Below are 22131 nucleotides of genomic sequence, written 5' to 3' on the forward strand. Positions count from 1 at the left end.
TACACAAAAAAAGAATTGAAACTAAATTGTCTTATTCAAGCCCAGATACGTGAATTAAGTGGAAAAATATCCATCGTCTTAAGAGATATACTTATCAAAATTTTACTTTTTATAGTTAATAGTTACCTATGAATTACATAATAGTTACACTGTCAATCAATTCTGTACTAGTAATAATTACAATTATTTCATTCAGAAGCAAAACTTCACACTTAGAACTTTATCTTCCTAGGAAAGATTGAACATTTTCAAATGTAGACTTAGACACATACTTTTGTTGCAGAGAACCTGTGTTGGCTTATGGATGTCTGCCAAGAGTATCATGGGGGACACGTATTTGCTATCTTTGGCCCGGATGGAGGTTCCCTCCGTCTGTGAGGTTTCTGTGACTCGCTGACACATACTCAACGCGATAACACTGCTCACTGCTCACTGGTTAGGAATGCACGCAGGGAGACTTTTCCCCTTGCAAACTCCACCCACCCCCACCAAGGGCCCAAACTCAGACATGCTAGAAAGGCCACCCCAAAACCATCACAAAGGAACTGGTTTGAACATGGGGGGAGAGGCGACGGCAGGGGGCGGGGGAGGCCTGCAGTTCCATGTACCTGAGACTGAGCTTTACCTGGGAGTCTATGACAAATATCAGTGCTCCTGTTCCCCGGAAGATCATCTCATAGTCAAATGTAGGGTCAAAAAAGTCAATCTGTCCTGGGAAGTCCCAGATCTGAAAATTAACAAAGGAGCTATTGGAAACATCTTCTCGGCAGATCTTGTTTGTGCTCTCCAAGAAGAGAGTTTCGTTGGGAGACATTTTGTGAAAGACAACTTTCTGAATAGATGACTTGCCGCTTCTCCTCAGGCCCATGAGCAGGATTCTCGGCTTCACCTCGGTGCTAAAGGGATCGCTGAAGTCCAGAACTGGAGAAACCACAAAACAAGAAATGAGGGTGAGTCGCTTTCACAGTGGTGAATTAGAGGAGTTTCACTTCCACCTCTGCTATGATTTATGATTCACTGACAGTGCTACTCTTCCAAATACCAAGGGTGCTAACTACCTCCCTCACTCGTTGAGGGGCCTTTTAGTGAGTGCGGCACTCTGAAGACTGCTGTGTCACACCACCAGCCACACCATTCCAGAGGGCCAGAACACCCAGACAATTCCACATCAAAATCAGCAAATCTGGAGGGTGAGGGGTAGAGATCTCCTGGAGCAAACTGTCAAGGGAAAAGGTCCAGTCTTAGCATTCTATAGCAATGTCTTCCTTGCCTAGATCATCAGAGTCTCTGTGCCATAAAGGGATGCTTATGCATTTGAGTTATGCCTCAGAGAATTTTGGACTTCATCAATATTTAAATCACAGGTGTTTTAAAGGACATTAGCAAGAAAGTGATGACAATCCACAGAATGGGAGAAAACATATGCAAACCATGTATATGATGAGGGCCTAGTATCTAAAATATAATAAAGAACCCTTACAATTCAACAATAAAAACAACCTAATAAAATTTTTTTAAAAAAGGACAAAGGATCTAAATGGACATTTCCCCAAAGATACAAAAATAGCCAACAAGCACATGAAAGCACACCCACTAGGATGGTTATAATGAAAAAGATAAACAGTGACAATAGTTGATGAGGCTATAGACTAATTAGAACTCTCACACAACACTGGTATGAATGTAAAATGATATGTTTTGAACAGTTTGGCGGTCTCTCAGAAGGTAAAACATTGGGTCACCATATGACCTAGCAATTCCACTCATAGGAATATATTCAAAGAAATAAAAACATGTGTCCAATATACATGAATTTCCTTTTCATTTCCTTCTGACATCACCTCATATGTCTTTCTCAGTCCCTGGTCCCAGTCTAAGTCAATAGTGACTGGAAAGTATTCTTTTTCCCCTTATTGTAACTAACACGTGTAAATAAGCACATGAAATGATAACTCTACAACTGTCTAACACACATATTAATACTTGCTAATATCTTAGTGAATTTCATTTGCTATATATAATATTTTGATTTTTGAGTTTGCAATAGGTTTAGGTAAACACACAAGTTTCAGGTAAAAAAAGAACTGAATAAAGAAAAAGTAAGCAGGTACAGATGTGTAGTCACTATTCCACTCTAAGCAACACTTCACCCCACCCTACACACACTCTTTTCCAGTCCAACTGAACCCAATTCAACGAGCTGCTGATAATACACTATAGAAGCAGTAATGCAGAAGTAAAGACCCAAAAAGTCATCAGCTTTCTTCTTTATCAGTCATTATGTGCTACTCACTCGCAGTGCGGTCATTACAAGTCAGTCTTAGCCAAAGCAGGGCATACATTAAAAGAGAAAACAGGGCTTCCGGTTTTAAAATTTTCAGACTGATACCATGTCATGTTCTTCCCCTCCCACAGTGAAACCCTAAAAATAACAGAAAAGGTACAAACCATAAACAAATGGATGAAAAAATAAATAGATAACTGAGCTTGAAACAAACAAACAAAACTCCTCAAAGCTCCGATTACAGAGAAATCCCTAAGATACACAAAGGCCAGATTGAAGAGGGAACCTGTAGCCCTGACCAGGATTGGCAAGATTCTGCTGCAGAAGGCAGAAGTGGTGGAAGCCCATACCAGAAAGGACCCAACAGGGTGGTTGTTTGGAGAATCACAGCGAGAAGAGCCGGCAGGTGAACTCTGGGCACTACTCCGGCCACCCAGTACACACGTCCAGGTGAGAGAAGGCTCCAGAAGCTCAGGTAGGAAAGGAGAGGAGGTGCTCTAGGAGCTCAGGATGCCCAGAAGGAACGGGGGTAACCACGCTTCCACCCTCCAAGTACTCTGACCTTCCCTAACTCTCACTACAGTGTGTGGATTCAACAGGTGGAAGCAGTACTATCTTCCCTCCAGACATTTCCTCAAAAGTCTAACATACCTATATACTTGGACATACATCTGAATAAGCAGAGTTGAAAAAGGAGTCAGAGTAAACTTTCAAGTGTAATTAAAATCTTCAGGGGCGCCTGGGTGGCTCAGTCCGTTAAGCCTCTGACTTCGGCTCAGGTCAGACCTCACGTTTGTGGGTTCGAGCCCCACGTCGGGCTCTGTGCTGACAGCTAGCTCAGAGCCTGGAGCCTGCTTCCGGTTCTGTGTCTCCTTCTCTCTCTGCCCCTCCCCCTCTCATGCTGTGTCTCTCTCTGTATCAAAAATAAAAAACATTTAAAAAAAATTTAAAAAAATAAAATCTTCAGAGAAAAGGTGGCATCCATGAAACAAGAATAGACAATTTCAGAACAAGAGTTAACCATGAAAAAAAAAAGGTCTTACAGACCTTAGAAATAAAAATAGAGTGGAACCTGGGTGGCTCAGTCAGTTAAGCGTCCAACTTCAGCTCAGGTCATGATCTCATGGTTCGTGAGTTTGATCCCCACGTCAGGCTCTGTGCTGACAGCTCAGAGCCTGGAACCTGCTTCATATTCTCTCTCTACCCCTCCCCTGCTCATGCTGTCTATCTATCTGTCTCTCTCTCAAAAATGAATAAATATTAAAAATTTTAAAAAGGGGGTGCCTAGGTGGCTCAGTCGGTTAAGCGTCTGGCTTCAGCTCAGGTCATGATCTCACAGTTCGTGGGTTTGAGCCCCGCGTCAGGCTCTGTGATGACAGGTTTCAGATTCTGTGCCTCCCTCTCTGACCCTCCCCTACTCATGCTGTCTCTCTCTGTCTCTCAAAAAAAAAAAAAAAAAAAACACAGAAAAAAATAATAAAATAATAAAAATTTTTAAAAAAGAAATAAAAATATGATTATGGGGGAAGTTAGATAAATGGATTGAAAAGCAGAATAAGAACAGATTAAGAGGGCAGTAGTGAACTAGAACATCATATCTTTTTAGAACGTAGTACAAAGGAATAGAGTGTTGGGAAGTACAAGGTAAAGGTTAAAATGATATTAGAACTAACCATCTCAAACCTGTAGAAAATATGAATAGTTGTGAAAACGCATTAGAAAAGGATCCAGAAGGATGCTCAGTAAACAAAGCGTGTATGGGTGAAATATGGGGCAGGGGGTCATCAAAGGGATTTGGCTTTGATTTAATTTAAAATTTTTAAGGCTTAGGATGCCTAGGTGGCTCAACCAGTTAAGCCTCCAACTTCAGTTCAGGTCATGATCTCACATTCATGGGTTCAAGCCCTGCATCAGGCTCTGTGCTGACGGCTCAGAGCCTGGAGCCTGTCTTTGGATTCTGTGTCTCCCTCTCTCTCTGCCCCTCCCCGCTCATGCTCTGTCTCTGTCTCAAAAATAAATAAAACATTAAAAAAAATAATAAATATAAATAAATAAATAAAAATTTTAAGGCTTATTTATTCTTTTAGTAATCTCTATACCCAATGTAGGGCTTGAACTGATGACCCTGAGATCAAGAGTCACATGCTCCTTCAACTGAGCCAGGCAGGTACCCTCTGGCTTTACTTTTAAAAAGGAAACACATTTATATACACATATAATTAATGTTAGTTTCCAAAAAAAAAATGTTTAATGTATAGGGAGTCATGGAGGACACAAAAATATTTCAAAATATTAAATATTCTCTAAATTGTGATTTCAACTTCACATTTTCTGAAGTGGTTGTCATAAAGTTTTTGCCTTTTTATTATGTTTTTAATGTTTGTTTAATTTTGAGAGATAGAGCACAAGTAGAAGAAGGGCAGAGAGAGAGGGAGACACAGACTCTGAAACAGGCTCCAGGCTCTGAGCTGTCACCACAGAGCCCAACATGGGGCTTGAATTCACAAACTGTGAGATCATGACCTAGGCCGAAGTTGGAGCCCCAGTTTTTGTCTTTTTAATACAATAAATACTGAGGTTATTATCTCAGGGCTCCTGAGTTCGCATCGGGCTCTGTGATGACAGCTTGGAGCCTGCTTCCTGCTTCCAATTCTGTGTCTCCTTCCCTCTCCACCCCTCATCTGCTCATGCTCTGTCACTCTCTCTCACAAAATAAACATTTTTTAAAAATACAACAAAGATATAGTTAATGTGCTCAAAGATGATTGGTAAAAGCTGGTTGGACCAAAAGATACATACATAAAGATACATGGTCCCTATCTTGGAGAAACTTAAAATCTAGTTTAGACCATGTAGTATGGACACAAAGACAGATTATTGGAATAGAATAAGGAGTTCAGGAATAAACCCACATATAAAAGGATAACTGATTTTTTGACAAAGATGGAAAGTCAACTCTATGGAGAAAGGATAGTCGTTGTCACCAAATGGTGCTAAAACTAGATGTCTATATGCCAAAAAATATATATTTTTCAATCCACATCTCACACCATCCACAAAAATTAACTCAAAATAGACAATAGGTCTAATTTTAAGTCTAAAACTGTAACTTCTAGGAGAAAATATTTATGACCTTGGGTTAGGTGAAGATTTCTTTTTTTTTTTTTTTTTATGTTTCTTATTTATTTTTGGGAGAGAGACAGCATGAGCAGGAAAGGGACAGAGAGGGAGACACAGAATCCAAAGACAGGCTCCAGGCTCTGAGCTAGCTGTCAGAACAGAGCCCAACACAGGGCCTGAACCCACAAACCATGAGATCATGACTTAGGCTGAAGTCAGACACTTAAGCGACTGAGCCACCCAGGTGCCTCAGCGAACATTTCGTAAGACAGGACACCCTCTCCCAAAACTGATAAATTGGACTTTATTAAAATAAAAACTGCTCTTCAAAATGACACCATTAAAATAATAAAAAAGGCAAGCCACAGATCAAAACGTATATCTGACAAAGGTTTTGTATCTGGAATATATAAAAACTCTAAAAACTCATAAATAAGAAAACACAACTCAATTTTTAAAAAGGCGGGGGGAGCAAAAGGTTTGAACATCAGTTTACCAAAGACTTATGGAAGGTAAATAAGCACATGAAAAGATGCTCATCACATCATCAGTCATGAGGGAAATGTAAATCAAAATCACAGTAAGGCACTAATGCACACCCACAAAGACAGGTTAGGAAGAACACAGACAATACAAGCACTGGTGAGAATGTGGAGGTACTGGAACTCTCAGATGCTGCTAGTGGAAATGTAAAATTGTACAACCATTTGATAAACAGTTTGGTGGTTTCTTAAGAAGTTAAACATGTATTACATTATCCCAGCCATTCCACTGCTATATATTCCTCCCCCTTGCAAAAAATGAAAGCTTGTACACAAAGGCTCATAGCAATTTTATTTGTAATAGTGAAAGACTGTTAACAACGCAAATGTCCATCAGTGGGTGAATGGATAAGCAAATTGTGGTGCTTCTCAGCAATAAAGAGAAATAAGCTGTTGATACATATAATGTGGATGAATATTGAAATTATGCTGAGCAAAAGAAGACAGTTGAAAAAGACATATTCTGTGATTCCATTTACATAAAGTTCTAAAAACTGTAAACCCATCTATAGTGACAAGTAGATCAGTGATTGCCTGGGAAATGGAAGAGGTGATAGAAAGGGGTCAGAGGGAGCAACTACAAAGGGGATTAAAAACATCCAGGGGAGTGATGGATACGTTCTTGGTTGGTGATGGTTTCACAATTGGACACATATGTCAAAACTTATCAGATAGCTGTACTTTATCTCATGTCAATTATACCTCAATTCAGCTGTTTTAAAAAATGTATTCTCTGGGGCACCTCGCTGGCCCAATCAGTAGAGAATGCCACTCTTGATCTCAGGGTCATGCATTTGAGCCCCATGTTGGATGTAGAGATCACTTTAAAACATGAATAAATAAAAGCACATTATTAAAAAAAAAAAAAAACACCTCATTCCAGTAAAGAATTCCTGAAGGGCACCTGACTGGTTCAGTCAGTAAAGCATGTGACCATTGATCTTGTGAGTTCAAGCCCCATGTCAGGTGGGTGTAGAGATTAGCTTAAAGATTTTTTAAATGAATAAAAATAAAATTAAAATTAAAAAGAACACCTGAGGTAAGAAATTTTAAGCTTATTTATTTTGAGAGAGAGACAGAGGTGCATGAGTGGAGGAGGCAGAAAAAGACAGAAAGAATCTTTTTTTTCCTTAATGTTTATTTATTTTTGAGAGAGAGAGAGACAGAGCATGACCAGGGGAGGGGCAGAGAGAGAGAGAGAGTCACAGAATCTGAAGCAGCCTCCAGGCTTTGAGCTGTCAGCACAGAGCCAGACGAGGGACTCAAAGATCATGACTTGAGCTGAAGTCGAATGCTCAACCAACTGAGCCACCCAGGTGCCCCAAGACAGAGACATAATCTTAAGCAGGCTCCACACTGTCAATGCAGAGCCAGACGTGGGCCTCGAGCCCACAAACCCTGAGATCATGACCTGAGCCCAAATCAAGAGTTGGAAGCTTAACCAACTGAGCCACCCTGGTGTCCCAAGAAAAAAAAATTTTAATGTAGTCTCAGGGACAAAAATGGAAACCTCAAGAGCTGTAGTTGCTCTTTTATCACATCACAAACAGCCAGTGTTAGATCAATGCAAAGAGAAGGGGAGAAATGCCCGTGGGCAGTGGGAACATACTCAGTGTATCATAAGGGTTATGAACGCAGACAAAGCAGTGCAGGATTTGGAGGGGGTTGATGGGGGTGCAGGGGAAGGAGGCTCTCCAAGACGAGCAGAGCCCAAATGCAGGTAAAGGCACAATGCCTTTCATAGAACAGGAAAATATGCAAGTGCTAAAAACTCTGCCACCACCACATGCCAAGTCCTGCGCCAGGCACTCGACACTCTTTATCCCATTTAACTCCTTCACGAATATATGTGTTATCTCCATTTCACAGTTTAAAAAAACGTCAGGCTCAGGAAGGTCAAGTAACAGCATTCAGACTGAGGGCTGGCCCATCCAAAAGTCTACCCAATCTTTTCTGCGGTACAACACTCAATCCAATCAGAGAAAGCAAAACTCCATATCAAATTATCCACCAGCACAAAAATATTTAAATGTCTGTAAACGTCTTTATTTCTTCCCAATTTATACCGCTGAATGTCAGTCTAGATTTTAACTTATCTTCAGCAGGGTCCACAAGTGTCTATGCGGCAGGATCAGCCACGCTGTTGCCCTGGAGGATGGGAGAGTGGAGAGGTGACAGAGGTCACTGTGCAGAGAGGAGGCAGTGTATACGCATGTTTACATACACAGTCAGGCTGGGAAATGAGATACGCATGCCGCTACAACATACACACACTGCTGGAAACATTTCCTTTTTCCTGCCAAATCTGAGCATGAGCCACCAACGGTAAACTGCTGGGCAATGGTGGGCCAGGTCAGCAAGGGTACAATCAACTCTGTGAGACCCCTCAGACCCACGCAGATGTGTTTTACATTTAGCTGGTACGGAAGAAACACACTCCATGCCAGGTACCTTGCTAGGCATTTCTGCAAACTTTTACACTCCACACACCCCTCTCTTATTAGAGGAGACAAGTCTGTTTTGCACCTGAGGAATCTGGGAAAAGGAACGTGCCCAAGGTCATAGGGATGGTATGTGGTGGAGTCTTCATCTAGGCCTTAGCCAACAATCAGATGGCATTCAGCAAATACTCCAACAAAGAAAACAGAAGAGACTAGGAAACAACAGAGTACATCATGCAGAATAAGAGTACATACTGCTAGTAAAAACTCTTTTAGATTTGCTTACACATATGTGGTGCTGGTTTATAATATGAATGTGTGTTATGTGAACCACAGTCAAAAACACTTTGCTATTGACCAGGAGAGGCTTTTTACAGCACAGGTGACTGCTGACAAAAATCCCTCCTCTAGGGGCACCTGGCTGGCTCAGTTGGTAGCGCATCTGACTCTTGATCTTGGAGTCATGAGTTCAAGCCCCACATTGGGCAGAGACATTACTTTAGAAAACAAGTAAAGAAAAAATTGATTTGTCATTGCTCTCAAGGATAATGAGCCTCTAGGGTCTGATACAGATCATATATGTATATATTTTTTCAAGCTTTTTAAAAAATTTGAGAGAGAGAGAGAGAGAGAACAAGTTGGGAAGGGGCAGAGGGAGAGGAAGGGAGAAAATCCCAAGTAGGCTCCTCACTGTCAATGCAGAACCCCACTCAGGGCCTGAACTCATGGACCTCCAGATCATGACCTGAGGAGCCAAAATCAAGTGTAGGATGTTTAACCGAGTCACCCAGGCGCCCCAGATCATACATATATATATTTTTTTCAATTATTTTATTTCTGAGAAAGAGAGAGACAGAGTGCCAGTGGGGGAGAGGGGGAGAGAGAGAGGGAGACACAGAATCTGAAGCAGGCTCCAGGCTCTGAGTTGTCAGCACAGAGTCCGACATGGGGCTCAAATTCATGAAACGTGAGATCATGACCTGAGCCGAAGTCAGACACTCAACTGACTGAGCCACCCAGGCGCCCCAGATCATGTGTATATATATATATATATATATATATATTTTTTTTTTTTTTTTTTTTTTAAATCTCTCTCCTAATCCTCTCCCACCTCCCCTCAAGTGTCCCTGCTTCTGAAACCCTGTGGGGTTTTTGCAGAGCCTCTCATGCCACTCTGGGAGTGGTAGCAAGGAGTGCATATCAGGAAATGCAGCGCCCAACCTCCTGGCCTCCTAGACCTGACTGTCTTCACTAACCTTTCCTGTGCATCACCAGTTACCCAAGAACATCCTGAGGGGGGCACGTGGCTGGCACAGTTGGCAGAACATGTGACTCTTGATCTTGGAGGAGTCATGAGTTTGAGCCCCACGTTGGGTACAGAAATTACTTAAATAATTAAAAAAAACAAAGGACATCCTGAGAACGATAAAAGTGTGGAGGAGAATGAAGGATGAGAGCTGCGATGAAAGGGCTAATACTTTTTTTTTTTTTTAAGAGAGATCAGAAAGGAACCACAGGATTGGGGACCGGAGACAGAATCCCAGGCAGACTCTTTTTAAAGTGTCAGCAGGCGTGTCAGCAGGCGTGTCGTCAGCAGGCGTGGAGGAAGTGCCCGGTGAGGTGAAATTTACTAGAGGGCAGTTTGTTCAGTTTTATAAAGGTTCCCTGATCATGTGCCAAGTGTGTGTTAGATGGGGCTGAGCCACAGGCTGTAGACACAAAGAAATGATTCATTCCTTAGTCATTTGAGGAGAAAACAGACAAGAAAAGCTGACAGTTTACAGTACCCTGCTCTCTAGGTGTTACGGGCTCAGAGAGAGGGCTCCCTGGAGAAATACCTGAGTCTTAAAGAAAAGGAGGCATAAAAGAGATGAATGAGGGAAAGGTCATGCCAGTAAGAGATTCTTGCCTTCCTGGACTTTAAGGAATATAATTTAAAGGCAAGAAAGGGCTGCACAGTGTCCAGCAGCTTCCCACAGCATTTCACATAAAATCCAAACACTTCTGTCCCCAAAAGGCCCTACGTGGGCTGTCCTCCTTACCAGTTCCCTATCCTGTGACAACACTGGCCTTCAGGTCCTCACCTCAGGGTGGGACGTGGGACTTTCTCCTCTGGTTTCCGTTAGTTTTCTTCCCACCCAGCCTAGCAGCGATTTTACCTCCTCTCAGCTGAATCAGACCCCATCACTTCCTGATAACCCTGTGTCTTCTTACCACTATCCCAAACTATCTTTTTATATGTTTGTCTTCTTGTCTGTTTGTTGATTATCTGTATATATTGCATATACTGTCCCATATACACACAGGCAAATTATAAAGCGTATGGCATGAGTCCAATAAATCTCTCTGAATAGGTTAGTTGAAAGAGCAGTCTCTTACTGCCACAGGAAACAAAAACTGCTACAAAGAAAACAGAAGAGGCTGAGAAATACCAGCGCACATCATTCATAATATGAGTACATACTGCTAGTGAAACTTTTAAGTTTACATAGACTTATGTGGTGCTAGGTTCACAATATAAATGTATATTTTATTGTGGATCACAGTCAAAAGTATTTTGTCAAGCTGTTAGACTCTGCTAGCTCATTAACGAGATGCTGAGAAGTTTAGATTTTACTTTGAAAGTAAAATTTCCAGGAGGAAATTACTAAGGATTTTAAGAAGAGACTAGCATGATCAGATTTACACTTCAAGAAGTTCACTCGAGAAAGACTCCCTCAAGGGGGTCAGTGTGGAGACGGTGAAGGGATCTAGAATAAGCCACTGTGGCATAAAAATTATATTGAAGTTTTTGGAGTACCTGAAACCCCTTATTTGCCTAAAGCAGAGCCTTCCAAAAGAACTCAAATGCCACAGACTTCCTTCCCTGAAACAACTCTAATCTTCTCTCAGTGAAGGAGACGAGTCACAAGAGAAGTTGGCACCACACCCAAACAGATATGGTCCCCGATGAGGGAGAGTGGGGCAAGCAGAGGGCACAATGCAGGCTAACAGCACCCATCCCCCCCACCCCACAGCCCCCAAGGTGGGACATGTAAGATATTCCTTGGGCACTCCCGGCTACCCCAAAACAAGAAAGGACAAAAAAGCAATGATTACACTGATAAGAGTCTCCATCAGCTTACCAAAACAAGGCAATCCCATCATAGCCTGAAGTCCAGGAATTCCCTAAGGTCTTCAGGTTACTGCTTTGCAAGAGGGAAAAACAACCTTAGCTTGAACATAGCTAGGCCTCCAGCAGTCTTTAGCATGTGATTTAGAAACTCCCTGTAGACTTTATCTCCCCCAGCTCCATAAAACGGTCCCTCCACACAGACAGCGCACGCACCTCTCCTACCCAAGGGCCCCTGTGCTTTAATTAAATCACCTTTCTGCACCAAAGACATCTTCAAGAATTCTTTCTTGGTTATTGGCCCCAGACACACTTCCATCATCCCCAAAACTTCCATCAGTCCCCAAATAATCCTATCTCCCAACTGTTCTCCTGTGAGCCCGTTTATCTTTCCAAAAAGTCCTTTGTTTTCCATAAATCTCCTTTCCCCACCTCCCTTCCAGGAAGTCTTTCATTCTCCCAGAACTGCCCCTTTGCTCCTCCCTACCTTCTATTAAGATGGTAATAAAGCCTGGAATTCTAAACACCTTTCTTTTTCTTTTTTAAAGTTTATTCACTTAGCTAATCTCCATCCCCAGATCAAGAGTCACATGCTCCTCCAACTGAGCTAGCCTGGCACCCCTCTCAACGCCTGTTAGGTTGCATTTTCTGTGAATTCTCATGCATTAGTACATAACTAAATCTGTTTTTCTTTTGTTAATCCATCTTTTGTCAGTTTAATTTGCAGGCTCCCAATTCAGAATCTAAGAGAATAGAGGATCTGGTTTTCCTCACGTGACAGCAGTTAGGTTCTTCTAAGACAGGAAAAGATAGGATTTGGTAAGCAGATAAGGAAAGATTAGGACTCCGAGGTCCCAGGGTAGAACAATGCTGGGAGTGCCGGATCACAGCAAATCCCCTCAGGGGTAAGGCTCCTCTTAAGACTGTAACAGATACCACCTATTCCCCCCTCAGGTTTCCCTCTGGAATTTGACTACAGACTTAACTAAAAATAAGTAGTAGACCATAAAGCATATGACCCACAAGGAATATGGCCATAGACTCACTCCTCATATAATGGAAATGAGCCAATCAGCAATGGACAACCCAGTACCTAGAGCTATCAAGCCAATAAGAGTAGGACCTGAGAAGGAACAAGGTGGAAGGGATGAACCTTGTGAAACAAAGACCCTGGTCTATAGTCACGGGCATCTGGCATTCACTTTTGAATGCCCCTTTTCTGTAAAGAGAGCTTTCATACTATTCTTCCTTTCTGATCTTCTACTCTAATAAACTTTTGCCTGCTGCTCATTTTGTGTCCACTTCTTCATTCTCTGAAGCGGTGAGATAATGAACCCCTGGTAGTGAGGTAAAAAAAATCCTGCAACATTTCTAGAACACAAAGGAAAAATGAAAGAACTTAGGCACAGGCTATGAAAATGGTCAGTACGAACAAATTTGTGAGAAATTCTAATTGACTCAAAAGTATTTAGTAACTCCCTGGATGCATAGGGCAAGGGAGAAAGAATCCCTGAGTTCTAGGCCTGACCGACCAAGCTAACAAGGGCCCATTCACAAAGATGGTAAAGGGAAAGAGGATGAGCAGGTATTTGTGGAGTCTGGGGTGCTGGGAGCCATCTCTGAAATAAGGCAGGTTTGCAAGGCCTCCCACCATCAGATGGTGACCTGCAGGCATCTACACCCACTCAACTCCCACCCAATTTCTGCTTGAGCACCGACCCCTCCCCCCCAAGGCACCTGACTGACTGATATCAGGAGTGACTTGCCTTCTTATGCTAAAAATATGTGAATTGTACCTTATGAAAAAAAAACTTGTTATAGGAGTTTCTTCTTTTGTGATTATAGGAGCAAATATTACATTTCCTGAGAAAACCTGTTTTTCTTCCCCTCAAAAACAGGTATTGACCCCTGCTCACAAAAGAACTAACTTTTGCCTTTGCTATGCTAAAAACATTGCCTTGTATTTGAATGCTAAAGATACCTTCCTTCTCCAAGTGATAAGCATCTAGTTTCCTACTTCAATCACTATTGATAAAGATTATGCCGGAGTCTTCTACCAATCTATGTTCTGGGAAATTTTTACACACCAAAGAATTTGTCATCAGAAATCACTGCCTAAGGCAATTGCCACTTCTGTTTTGTACCCCATACACTTGTTTAATAAAAAAAGGCTGACTCTCTGGTCAGAGCAGAGATGCAGTCCAGCAGCACAGAGATGCCCGCCTGCTGGTCAGAAAGAACCTCGTGGCTCTCTCATTCCCTTCCCCCTTCGCTGATTCCCATCTCTTTCACGCCGACACCGGCTATCCTTCAGGGGAACCCTGGACCTCTTGGAGCTGGACTCCGGCACTGGGGTGCCTGTCCCCCTGCAGGCCCAGTGAGGAAAGAATCTGGGAACTTTGAAGAGGAAGAGCAGGAATACATGAGGCACAGGCAGGTTTGATGTGGGAATGTGGGTTGGACACAAGTCCATGCCTCAATGGCTCATTTGAAAGGTTTTAGCCTTTGGCCACCGTGAAACAGCTCAAACCAACCTGCTCCAGCACACAGTGTCCACCTGCATAGCACACAGTGTCACCTCTAATCCTCAAGGTGATAATATTTACCCTTTACAGATGTAAAATCTGAGGCCTCAATACTTACTACAATAAACATTCAATAGATGTTTGTTGGTTAAGATAAATGAATCCAAGTGACTAAGCAGCATTTTGAAGCTAAATTAACTGAAGCTTTAAAAGGAAACTTCATATCTAGCTTTGGCCCAGATCAGCACTTGAGTATCAAGAGTATGAACTTTAGGCCTCGGTAGTTTATCTGTTGTGGTCAGGGGCACTGAACACAACTTACCTAGCCTGCGCTGGGTCCCATCAAACATTCTGGCTTTGTAACTAGACTGCTAGAAATCCAGGGAAACTCCACCCCTCCACAGAACAGCATTATGGGGAAGTACCACATAACTGCACAGGCTAATTACTTCATCAGGAACTCACAGAGCCCTGTCAAAACCCAATGGGCCTGATAAATACACAGGAAGGGATAGATGCCTCAGCACCTTGAGTACAGGGCTGCCTAGGAGCCACACCTGACTCATCTGTGGGCTGGGAATGTTCACAACAAAGAAGGAACCAGAAATCAGAAAAATGGGAACTAAAGTCCTGATGCTCTAACAGGACTGGCCTTGCCTTCTTAAGCTCAAGGGGTCTCTCTAGAGAGAATAAGACACCGTATGAAATGCAATTCATAAATTTGAAGTATTGTACAATTGAAAACTATTACAATTAAGTAAAGTTCCCCAACAGGGGATAACCTTTGAAGGAGTCCAAAATAGGAAAATGAAACAAAGATTTAGTGAAAAATCAGGATAACATGATGGCAAAGTGATGGTAAGTAGAATGGTTTTAAAAATACAGGAAGGGGCACCTGGGTGGCTCTGATAAGCATCTGACTTCAGCTCAGGTCATGATCTCTCTGTTCATGGGTTTGAACACAGCATCGGGCTATGGGCTGACAGCTCAGAGCCTGAAGCCTGCTTCAGGTTCTGTGTCTCCCTCCCTCTCTCTGCTCCTCCCTGGCTCATACTCTGTTTATCTCTGCCTCAATAATAAATAAACATTGAAAAATTTTTAAATAATAATAAATAAGTAAAATAAAAATTTGGAAGGGTGGCTCAGTCAGTAAGAGTCCACCTCTTGGTTTCGGCTCTTGATTTCACTCTTGTGGAATCGAGCCCCGTGTGGGTCCTGCACTGAGTGTAGAACCTGCTTGGGATTCTCTTTCTTTACCCTCTCCTCAACTGTGGTGTGTGGTGTGTGCAGGCGCTCTCTCAAAGAAAAACAAAATACAAGGAGAGTGACAAACTGGGGTTCAAATCCCAGCTCTGTCACGTACCAGCTCTGTGACTCCATACATGTCCCCAGCCCATGAGTCCTTATCTATTACTATCAGCCTGTGTATACATGTGCACCCACCTTTTCTTTTTTTTTCTTTTACTTTTTTACTCCAGCCCTAGCCTAGGTAATGAGAGGGTCTTTTGTGGCTGCGGCTACACTAAGGCTCACACAACCTTAAGGGAAAGTTTGAATTCCTTTGGTATTAGTATTGTGTGGGGTCAACAAAGGCTTAAGTTTCTATATACTAACAGTTTTATGAAGAGGCCTCTGGTTTGTTTCTGTTGCAACACTATATGTGGTCCTTTACATCTCTGATCAATGGAACTATTTACACATCCAAGAGCCAGGAGCTCAGGGGTACCTGGCTGGCTCAGTCAGGAGAGCATGCCGCTCTCAATCTTAGGGCATGAGTTCAAGTACCATATTGGGTGTAGCGCCTACTTCATTAAAAAAAAAAAAAAAAAAAAAAAAGGACCCTGGACCTCAGTGAGAAATTCCATCGCACATGAGAATTAAATATATGAATGACAATAATACCACTAATAAGAGAATATGCAAAAATCATAAAGATTCACTGTCCTATTTGATTAACCCTTAGAGAATTAAATCAAACAGAACATGTATTTTCAAAGGCATGAAAGTTTTGGGGCTTTTTTCTTTTATTTTTTAAACCTTTTTTTTTTAATTGTTTAAGTTTTTATTTATTTTTGAGAGACAGAGACAGTGTGAGTGGCAGAGGGGCAGATAGAGAGGGAGAGAATCCCAAGCAGGCTCCAGCACAGAGCCGGATGCAGGGCTTAGAACTCACAAAACCAGATCATGACCAAAACCAAGAATCAGAGGCTTAATGGACTGAGCTGCCCAGGTGCCCCAGGCATGAAAGGTTTTGAAGATAATTTTTATTTATGTGTGAACATCAAATCTTTATGAAATCCTCTCACATCATGCTGGCAGGTCACTAAAAACGTAATTCCATATATAAGTCTTCCCTTAACATATATATTCAGCAACACTTCTAATGTGTTCTGGTTTACCAATGCTTTTGCAAGAAGTTCTTGTGAACTTTTTTTTAGTCGTCACTTTGACAGTGATCCAGGTGCATTTTCTGTGGTCCTCTACTTTATATACTGAGAAACCGAGTGGGAGTCTCCCTGGAGTCCTCAAGAGGAGAAAGTCGACAGCATCCTGAATGATTTAGGTCAGGAGTGAAAAACCCATTTGTCTTGAGTATCACAGCAGAACCAGGGAAAGCCATGGTTACAAGAGAGCTTGAGAGCTTTCATGTAAGAGGAAGAAGAGAAAAGATTTGAAAAAGGAAAAAAGGTAAGGAAGAATAAAGGAGGTAGAGAAGAAAGTAAGAAAAATGAGCAGGAAAGAAGTGGCTGTGGTAGGAAATGAATCCGTGTCACCAACCACAGTTATGGAGGATGGAGGTCAGGGGACTGACTGAAGCAAAGGGTAAAGAAGAGGCACCTGGGACTGACAAGGATGAATTTTCAAACTCAGATCTCCATCCCTTATCCAGAACTCCAGAACTAGTTTCTGGCTCTTTTTCCCCATCAGACTACCTGATATAAAAATGGGAGAGATTTCTGATAAAAGTATAGAATCAGAATTCTCTGAATCACTGCAACATGTTTACAAAACATCTAATATAAAAATATGCTGTCTATGAGGCACATGGGTGGCTCAGTCAAGCATATGACTTTGGCTCAGGTCACGACCTTGTGGTTTATGGGTTCGAGCCCCACGTAGGGCTCTGTGCTGACAGAGTCCTGGAGCCTGCTTCAGGTTCTGTGATCTCCTCTCTCTGCTCCTCCCTTGCTCGCTCTTTCTCTCTCAAAAAATTTAATAAAAAGATTTTTAAATATGCTCTCTAAATATATGCATTCAAACAAGCATTGTGCCTATGGTATGACTGTGATCACATCGTTTTTTAACTATTCTGTATTTCATCTATCCAACTCTTCTGTATCTCTCTATTTCCAGGGCCAGAGAGAAACCCAAGAGATTGGGCACAGCCAGGGCTGGGGTCAACCCAACTCTTTCTGGACAAGGCAGAACTACAAGGAACTTGTCTCTCTAAACCTTGCTCAGGTCTAGCTCATGCTGTGGCTGCAGAAAAATCCTGGCACCCTGAGCCACAGTCTCACTATCATGAGAACAATGGTCTATCTCTACTTCCTCTCGAGGAACAGTGAGAGGATGAATCTACTAAAAACTTTTAAATTACTTTAATAAAAAAAAAAGCTGACACTCATGATTAATAGATGTGGACAGGTGGGGTTTCACTTCACTTAGTGATCACGGAAGGATCACCTGCTGACCGGTGGCTTTTTCATGCCTCCAGTAACCGTCTAAACTGTCACTTGCTCAGACCCTACAAGACTTCACAGGCTGACAAGCAAATAAGACCACACACACTTAGCTGGGCTACGGAAAAGCGACTGTCTTAGCCAAGTAAAATGTCTTTCTCCTGGGGCGCCTGGGTGGCTCAGTTGGTTAAGCCTCCGATTTCGGCTCAGGTCAGATCTCACATTCGTGGGTTCGAGCCCCGGGTCAGGCTCTGTGCTGACAGCTAGCTCAGAGCCTGGAGCCTGCTTCTGGTTCTGTTTCCTTCTCTCTCTGCCCCTCCCCCTCTCATGCTCTGTCTCTCTCTGTATCAAAAATAAATAAAAAACACTAAAAATCTAAATTAAAAAAAAAATGTCTTTCTCCTAAAAATTGAGACTTTGGGAAAAAAACAATTTCACTTTCTGATTAAATATGATAGTTTCCCTGCTTTCCTTATTATACTTTTTTTTTTTTTTAGTTTATTTATTTTGAGAGAGAGAGAGAGAACAAGCAAGGGAGGGTCAGAGAAAGAGAAAATCCCAAGGGCTTGAACTCACTGTGATCATGACCTGAGCCCAAATCAAAAGTTGCATGCTCAACCCTCAACTGGGAGCCACACAGGCACCACGTGTTACTGCAGTGTTTAAAGCACAGTAATTTACTAAAGACTTAAACTCCATGCATCTAAAAATCATTTTTGCTGCAATTGTTTTTAATGGCTTATTGATTGTTTCCATTCTCTGGAGTTCTATCTGGAACCCAGAGGTTGAAGGTGACACTCACCTTCTCTCTGATTAACAACTCTCAAAGGGAGGCTGGGAGGTGCTCAGATCGGTTTTTAACAGAACTGATGTGCCCGAGAGCACTCCTGCTATTCATAAGTAAAAATTGGAGTGCAAGCCCAGAGGAGTGCATAGCACAATGTGGTGAAACTTAAAAGGCCCCTGTCTTAAAAATAAAATCAGGGGTTCCTTCCCAGACTACGGGAAATGAAATTCACACTATCCACCTTCAATCTACCTTCTTTTGCACAGCTCCTGAAAAACTGCTTTGCTACTTACCTAGTGATGCTAATCAGTCCTGCATGCCACTTATCAGGGAAGACTTCTGAACCTTGGGAGAGGGTGCCGGGAAAGCCCCAGGTCTCCACTCAGTAGAGGCATTAAATAAAGTCCATTAGTAAGGTAAGGGGGGAAGGGGTCCGTTAGAGAAATGCTTTGTTCATGGTTCAAAATATACCATATCCATGTTTCCTCAGAGTAAAAAAGTCCCTTTCCCCCATTTCATTTCTTACAGAGTAGGTAAATGTAATTAACAAAAATAACACAAGATTCTAATGCAACATGTGTCCAGGGCCCATTAGAAATTGGGATGACCCTTTGGTGGCACCCTGTGGTCCCAGAAAGGGAAGTCACAACTCCTGGCCTCCACCCTCATGTCGACTCCTCAGGACCAGATCTACGGCTTGACACGGCATGACACGGCATGACACCGTCAGAGATAATTGTTGCTAGACTGCTGACTGAAGACCCTATCTGCCACTCTAGAAAGCGAATGCTCTGATAGTGATTCTGCAGTCGGGCCAGATCCGAAAATCAAAGCCAAGGACAAGTGGAAAGAACAGGAACCTGAGATAATAGAGGAAATCTTCTGAGAACAGACCACCTATTACAGCAGGCCTGGAGGGAGAAAGACCTAGCTTCAGTACGATTTGCAGGAGCAAATATTCAATTTTTTTGCTCCTCTTACCACACAAATAGACTCAATGCTTTTATAGCAAGATTCCAAGTTGATCCCAAGAACTCACAAGAGATGATTTTATTGCTGAAGTAGTGAGAAGCATCAGTTACAGATAGTTTGCCTTTAGGTTAGGAGCAGTGGGGAGCATTCAAGACCAGGCTCTGGGGAAGCCCTTTGTTCTGGAAATCCCACCCCTCAGGCAAAGCTTTATTTTCATTTCAATTTCAAGTCCTCAAATCAAAATTTTAAAGTGCCCCCTTAAAGAAGGGCAGAATAAATAAGCAGTCCTGGTCCTTTCCACAGAACCTCTCAGGTCCCCAGGACAGTATTGAATTACAGGGCTTTTCTTCCCAGATATAGCCTCTTTTCTCTTTTCTTTTTTAAAAAGAGTATCACACATGCACCCTATTGTGTCTACCATTTCAAATATCTTGCAAATACATCCCCATCCAGAATCTCTGGAGTCTTCTAAGAATCTAGGAGGAGCTAAAGAAAGCAATTTGAATAATAACAAAGCGACTGAACAATTTAATTACCAAAGGTAGCCCTAGAGACTCCAACAAAAGGACTGAAAACCTCTATCTACAAAAACGTGGCCGCCAGCTCAACTGTGGGACCAATTATGGGGAGTGCAGAAGAAAGCACACAGGTGCACATACCAATTTAAGCAAATGGAGAATTAGCAAAAACTCTCCCTGGAGACAGGCCACTACAAAAAAGTGTGACTTAGAAAGCTTCTTTCTAATCTTTCAGGCTCAAGGCTTACTTAACTCCCCCTCCCCTTTTCTTTTCAAACTTTCTTCCCTTTCTGATTAATTGAAAATAGCACCTATCGTATATCAAATAATGGAAACTGTCCTCCGGAGAAAGGCTTTGCATAGCAATTTCAAATTAAGTTCATGAATTTTCAATAAAAGTTCTTCCAAATCAACAGTCACAAAGGTAGTTCTATCCCTCACACAATTTCCTCAAAGTGAAATGTTTATTAGTTAGTTCCTTCTTTTGGAAGCATACAGCTTCATCTAGACGTTTAACAGTCTCATTTAATTGACCTTTTCAAGTGACCTTACAGTAGAGAACTTTTCCCTTGCTTTGGAGACAAACAAAAAAGATAAACCTTTCTGGAATTCTAAAAACTCTCAACTTCCTTAGACCCTAAGAATTAAATGCAGGGACCCCCAGAGGCTGAATAATTACTAAATACCAATTCGTCACCAGGAAACAGAGTTTGCTTCTTAGTGGCAACGACTTTCCCCTCCCCGCGCTTACTCCAGGGCAGGCACCGCCATGCCCAGATGGTGACACTGAGCAGATAAGGTGTCCTAACAACTGTATTTGCCTGGATCCCGGGAAACCCGCGGCCACTCCGCGACTCTCACATCACCTGGGCGCATCCCCCCGCGGCTCCAAGGATGCCCCCACGCCACGGACCTGGGCAGCCCAAGGACCCCTCCCGCGGCGACACGGGGTAAGACTGACACCCACAGCTGCTGACGACCCTACCAGTCACGCTGCCGCCGGCTGCCTTTTTTAGCCACGACATCTGACCAGGATTCCACGGCAGCATTCAGGAAGAGATCCCAGGACGCGCCGGGCGGTCCCCTCCCCTTCCCAACCCCCAGACCCTGCGGAGAGCTCGGGCTGAGAGGTGGGGGAGATGCTGGCCCTGTTAGGGGACAGACCGCGTACGTCCCTCCTTGCCCATATGCCTCCTCTCTGCTCTCCCCACGAATCCGGGTCCCCCCACCTCCGCCGCCTGCACCCGGGATCCCCCATTTTGCAGCCCGCGGTCGCTCCCCGGGCGCCCCTCCCCACCCCCACTCCTCAACTCCGAGCTCCTGGATCCGCTCCAAGTCGGCGGCCCGCGCGCCCGGTCTGGCCGGGGGCTGGAAGACACAGAGGGAAGGGACGGGGTGCAGGCTGAGGACGCGCGGGGCGTGGGGCCGGGCGGGAGACTCCGCGCTCACCTCCCTCCTCCGCCCCGCTGTCCGGGTCGGCGTCCGAGGAGTCAGGCCCGTCCCCGTAGTCCGCTAGCCCCACCAGCTCATCCTCCTCGTCGTCGTCCTCTTCCTCCGGCTGCGGCTTCCCCAGCACCTGGCTCATCGCTCCCGAGGCTGGCCGTCCAGGGGGCGGAGGGGCTCCCTGGTGGGGGCCAAACCTCCTCGCCTGCCGCTCGCAACCTCTTTCTGAATTGGGGTTTTGTCTGGAGGCTCGCGGGAGCCCGCGGAGGCAGGGCCGCGCGCCCCCCGCGGCGGTCGGCGTCCAGGTCTGGGTCTCGCGGTTCCCACCGCGCCCGGAGCCCCCTTCCCCGCCCCGCCCGCCTGCCGGCGGAGGAGTCAGCCGGAGCGCGGCAGTTCCTCCCTGAGGAGGGAGAGAGAGACTGCGTGACCCAAGTCACCTGACACACACTGTCACACATACACACACCACACACACAGAAACACACACACACACACACACACACACACACACACACACACCCGCACGGGTGCGCGCGCGCTTTCCCGGGTTCTGGCACCGCTCAGCGGGGCGCTGAGCCGAGGCCCAGCACACACCCGGCGCGGGGAGAAGGGGGGAGAAGGGCGGCCCGGGGCCCTCCACCTAACCAGAAACGCAGGGTGGCACACGCCCGGTACCCCGGGCCCTGGGACGCTGCGCAGTCACCCAC

The 22131-nt window shown here is 43.9% G+C and overlaps 1 protein-coding gene across 1 annotated transcript in view; it reads right to left on the reverse strand.

Moving 5' to 3' along the window:
• RRAGD (Ras related GTP binding D) overlaps window positions 1-21836 on the reverse strand; it is a 45138-nt gene extending 23302 nt beyond the window's left edge. Inside the window, exons 1-2 of the mRNA XM_029944887.1 lie at window positions 21431-21836; window positions 626-921 (exon numbers count right to left, since the gene is read on the reverse strand). Of these exons, the coding sequence (XP_029800747.1) occupies window positions 626-921; window positions 21431-21566 (432 nt within the window). The 5' untranslated portion in view covers window positions 21567-21836. The remainder of the gene's footprint in view (window positions 1-625; window positions 922-21430) is intronic.
• Between the last annotated feature and the right edge of the window lie 295 nt (window positions 21837-22131).

This window comes from Suricata suricatta, chromosome 7 (genome assembly GCF_006229205.1).
Source record: "Suricata suricatta isolate VVHF042 chromosome 7, meerkat_22Aug2017_6uvM2_HiC, whole genome shotgun sequence".
In the NCBI taxonomy this organism is placed as follows: domain Eukaryota; kingdom Metazoa; phylum Chordata; class Mammalia; order Carnivora; family Herpestidae; genus Suricata; species Suricata suricatta.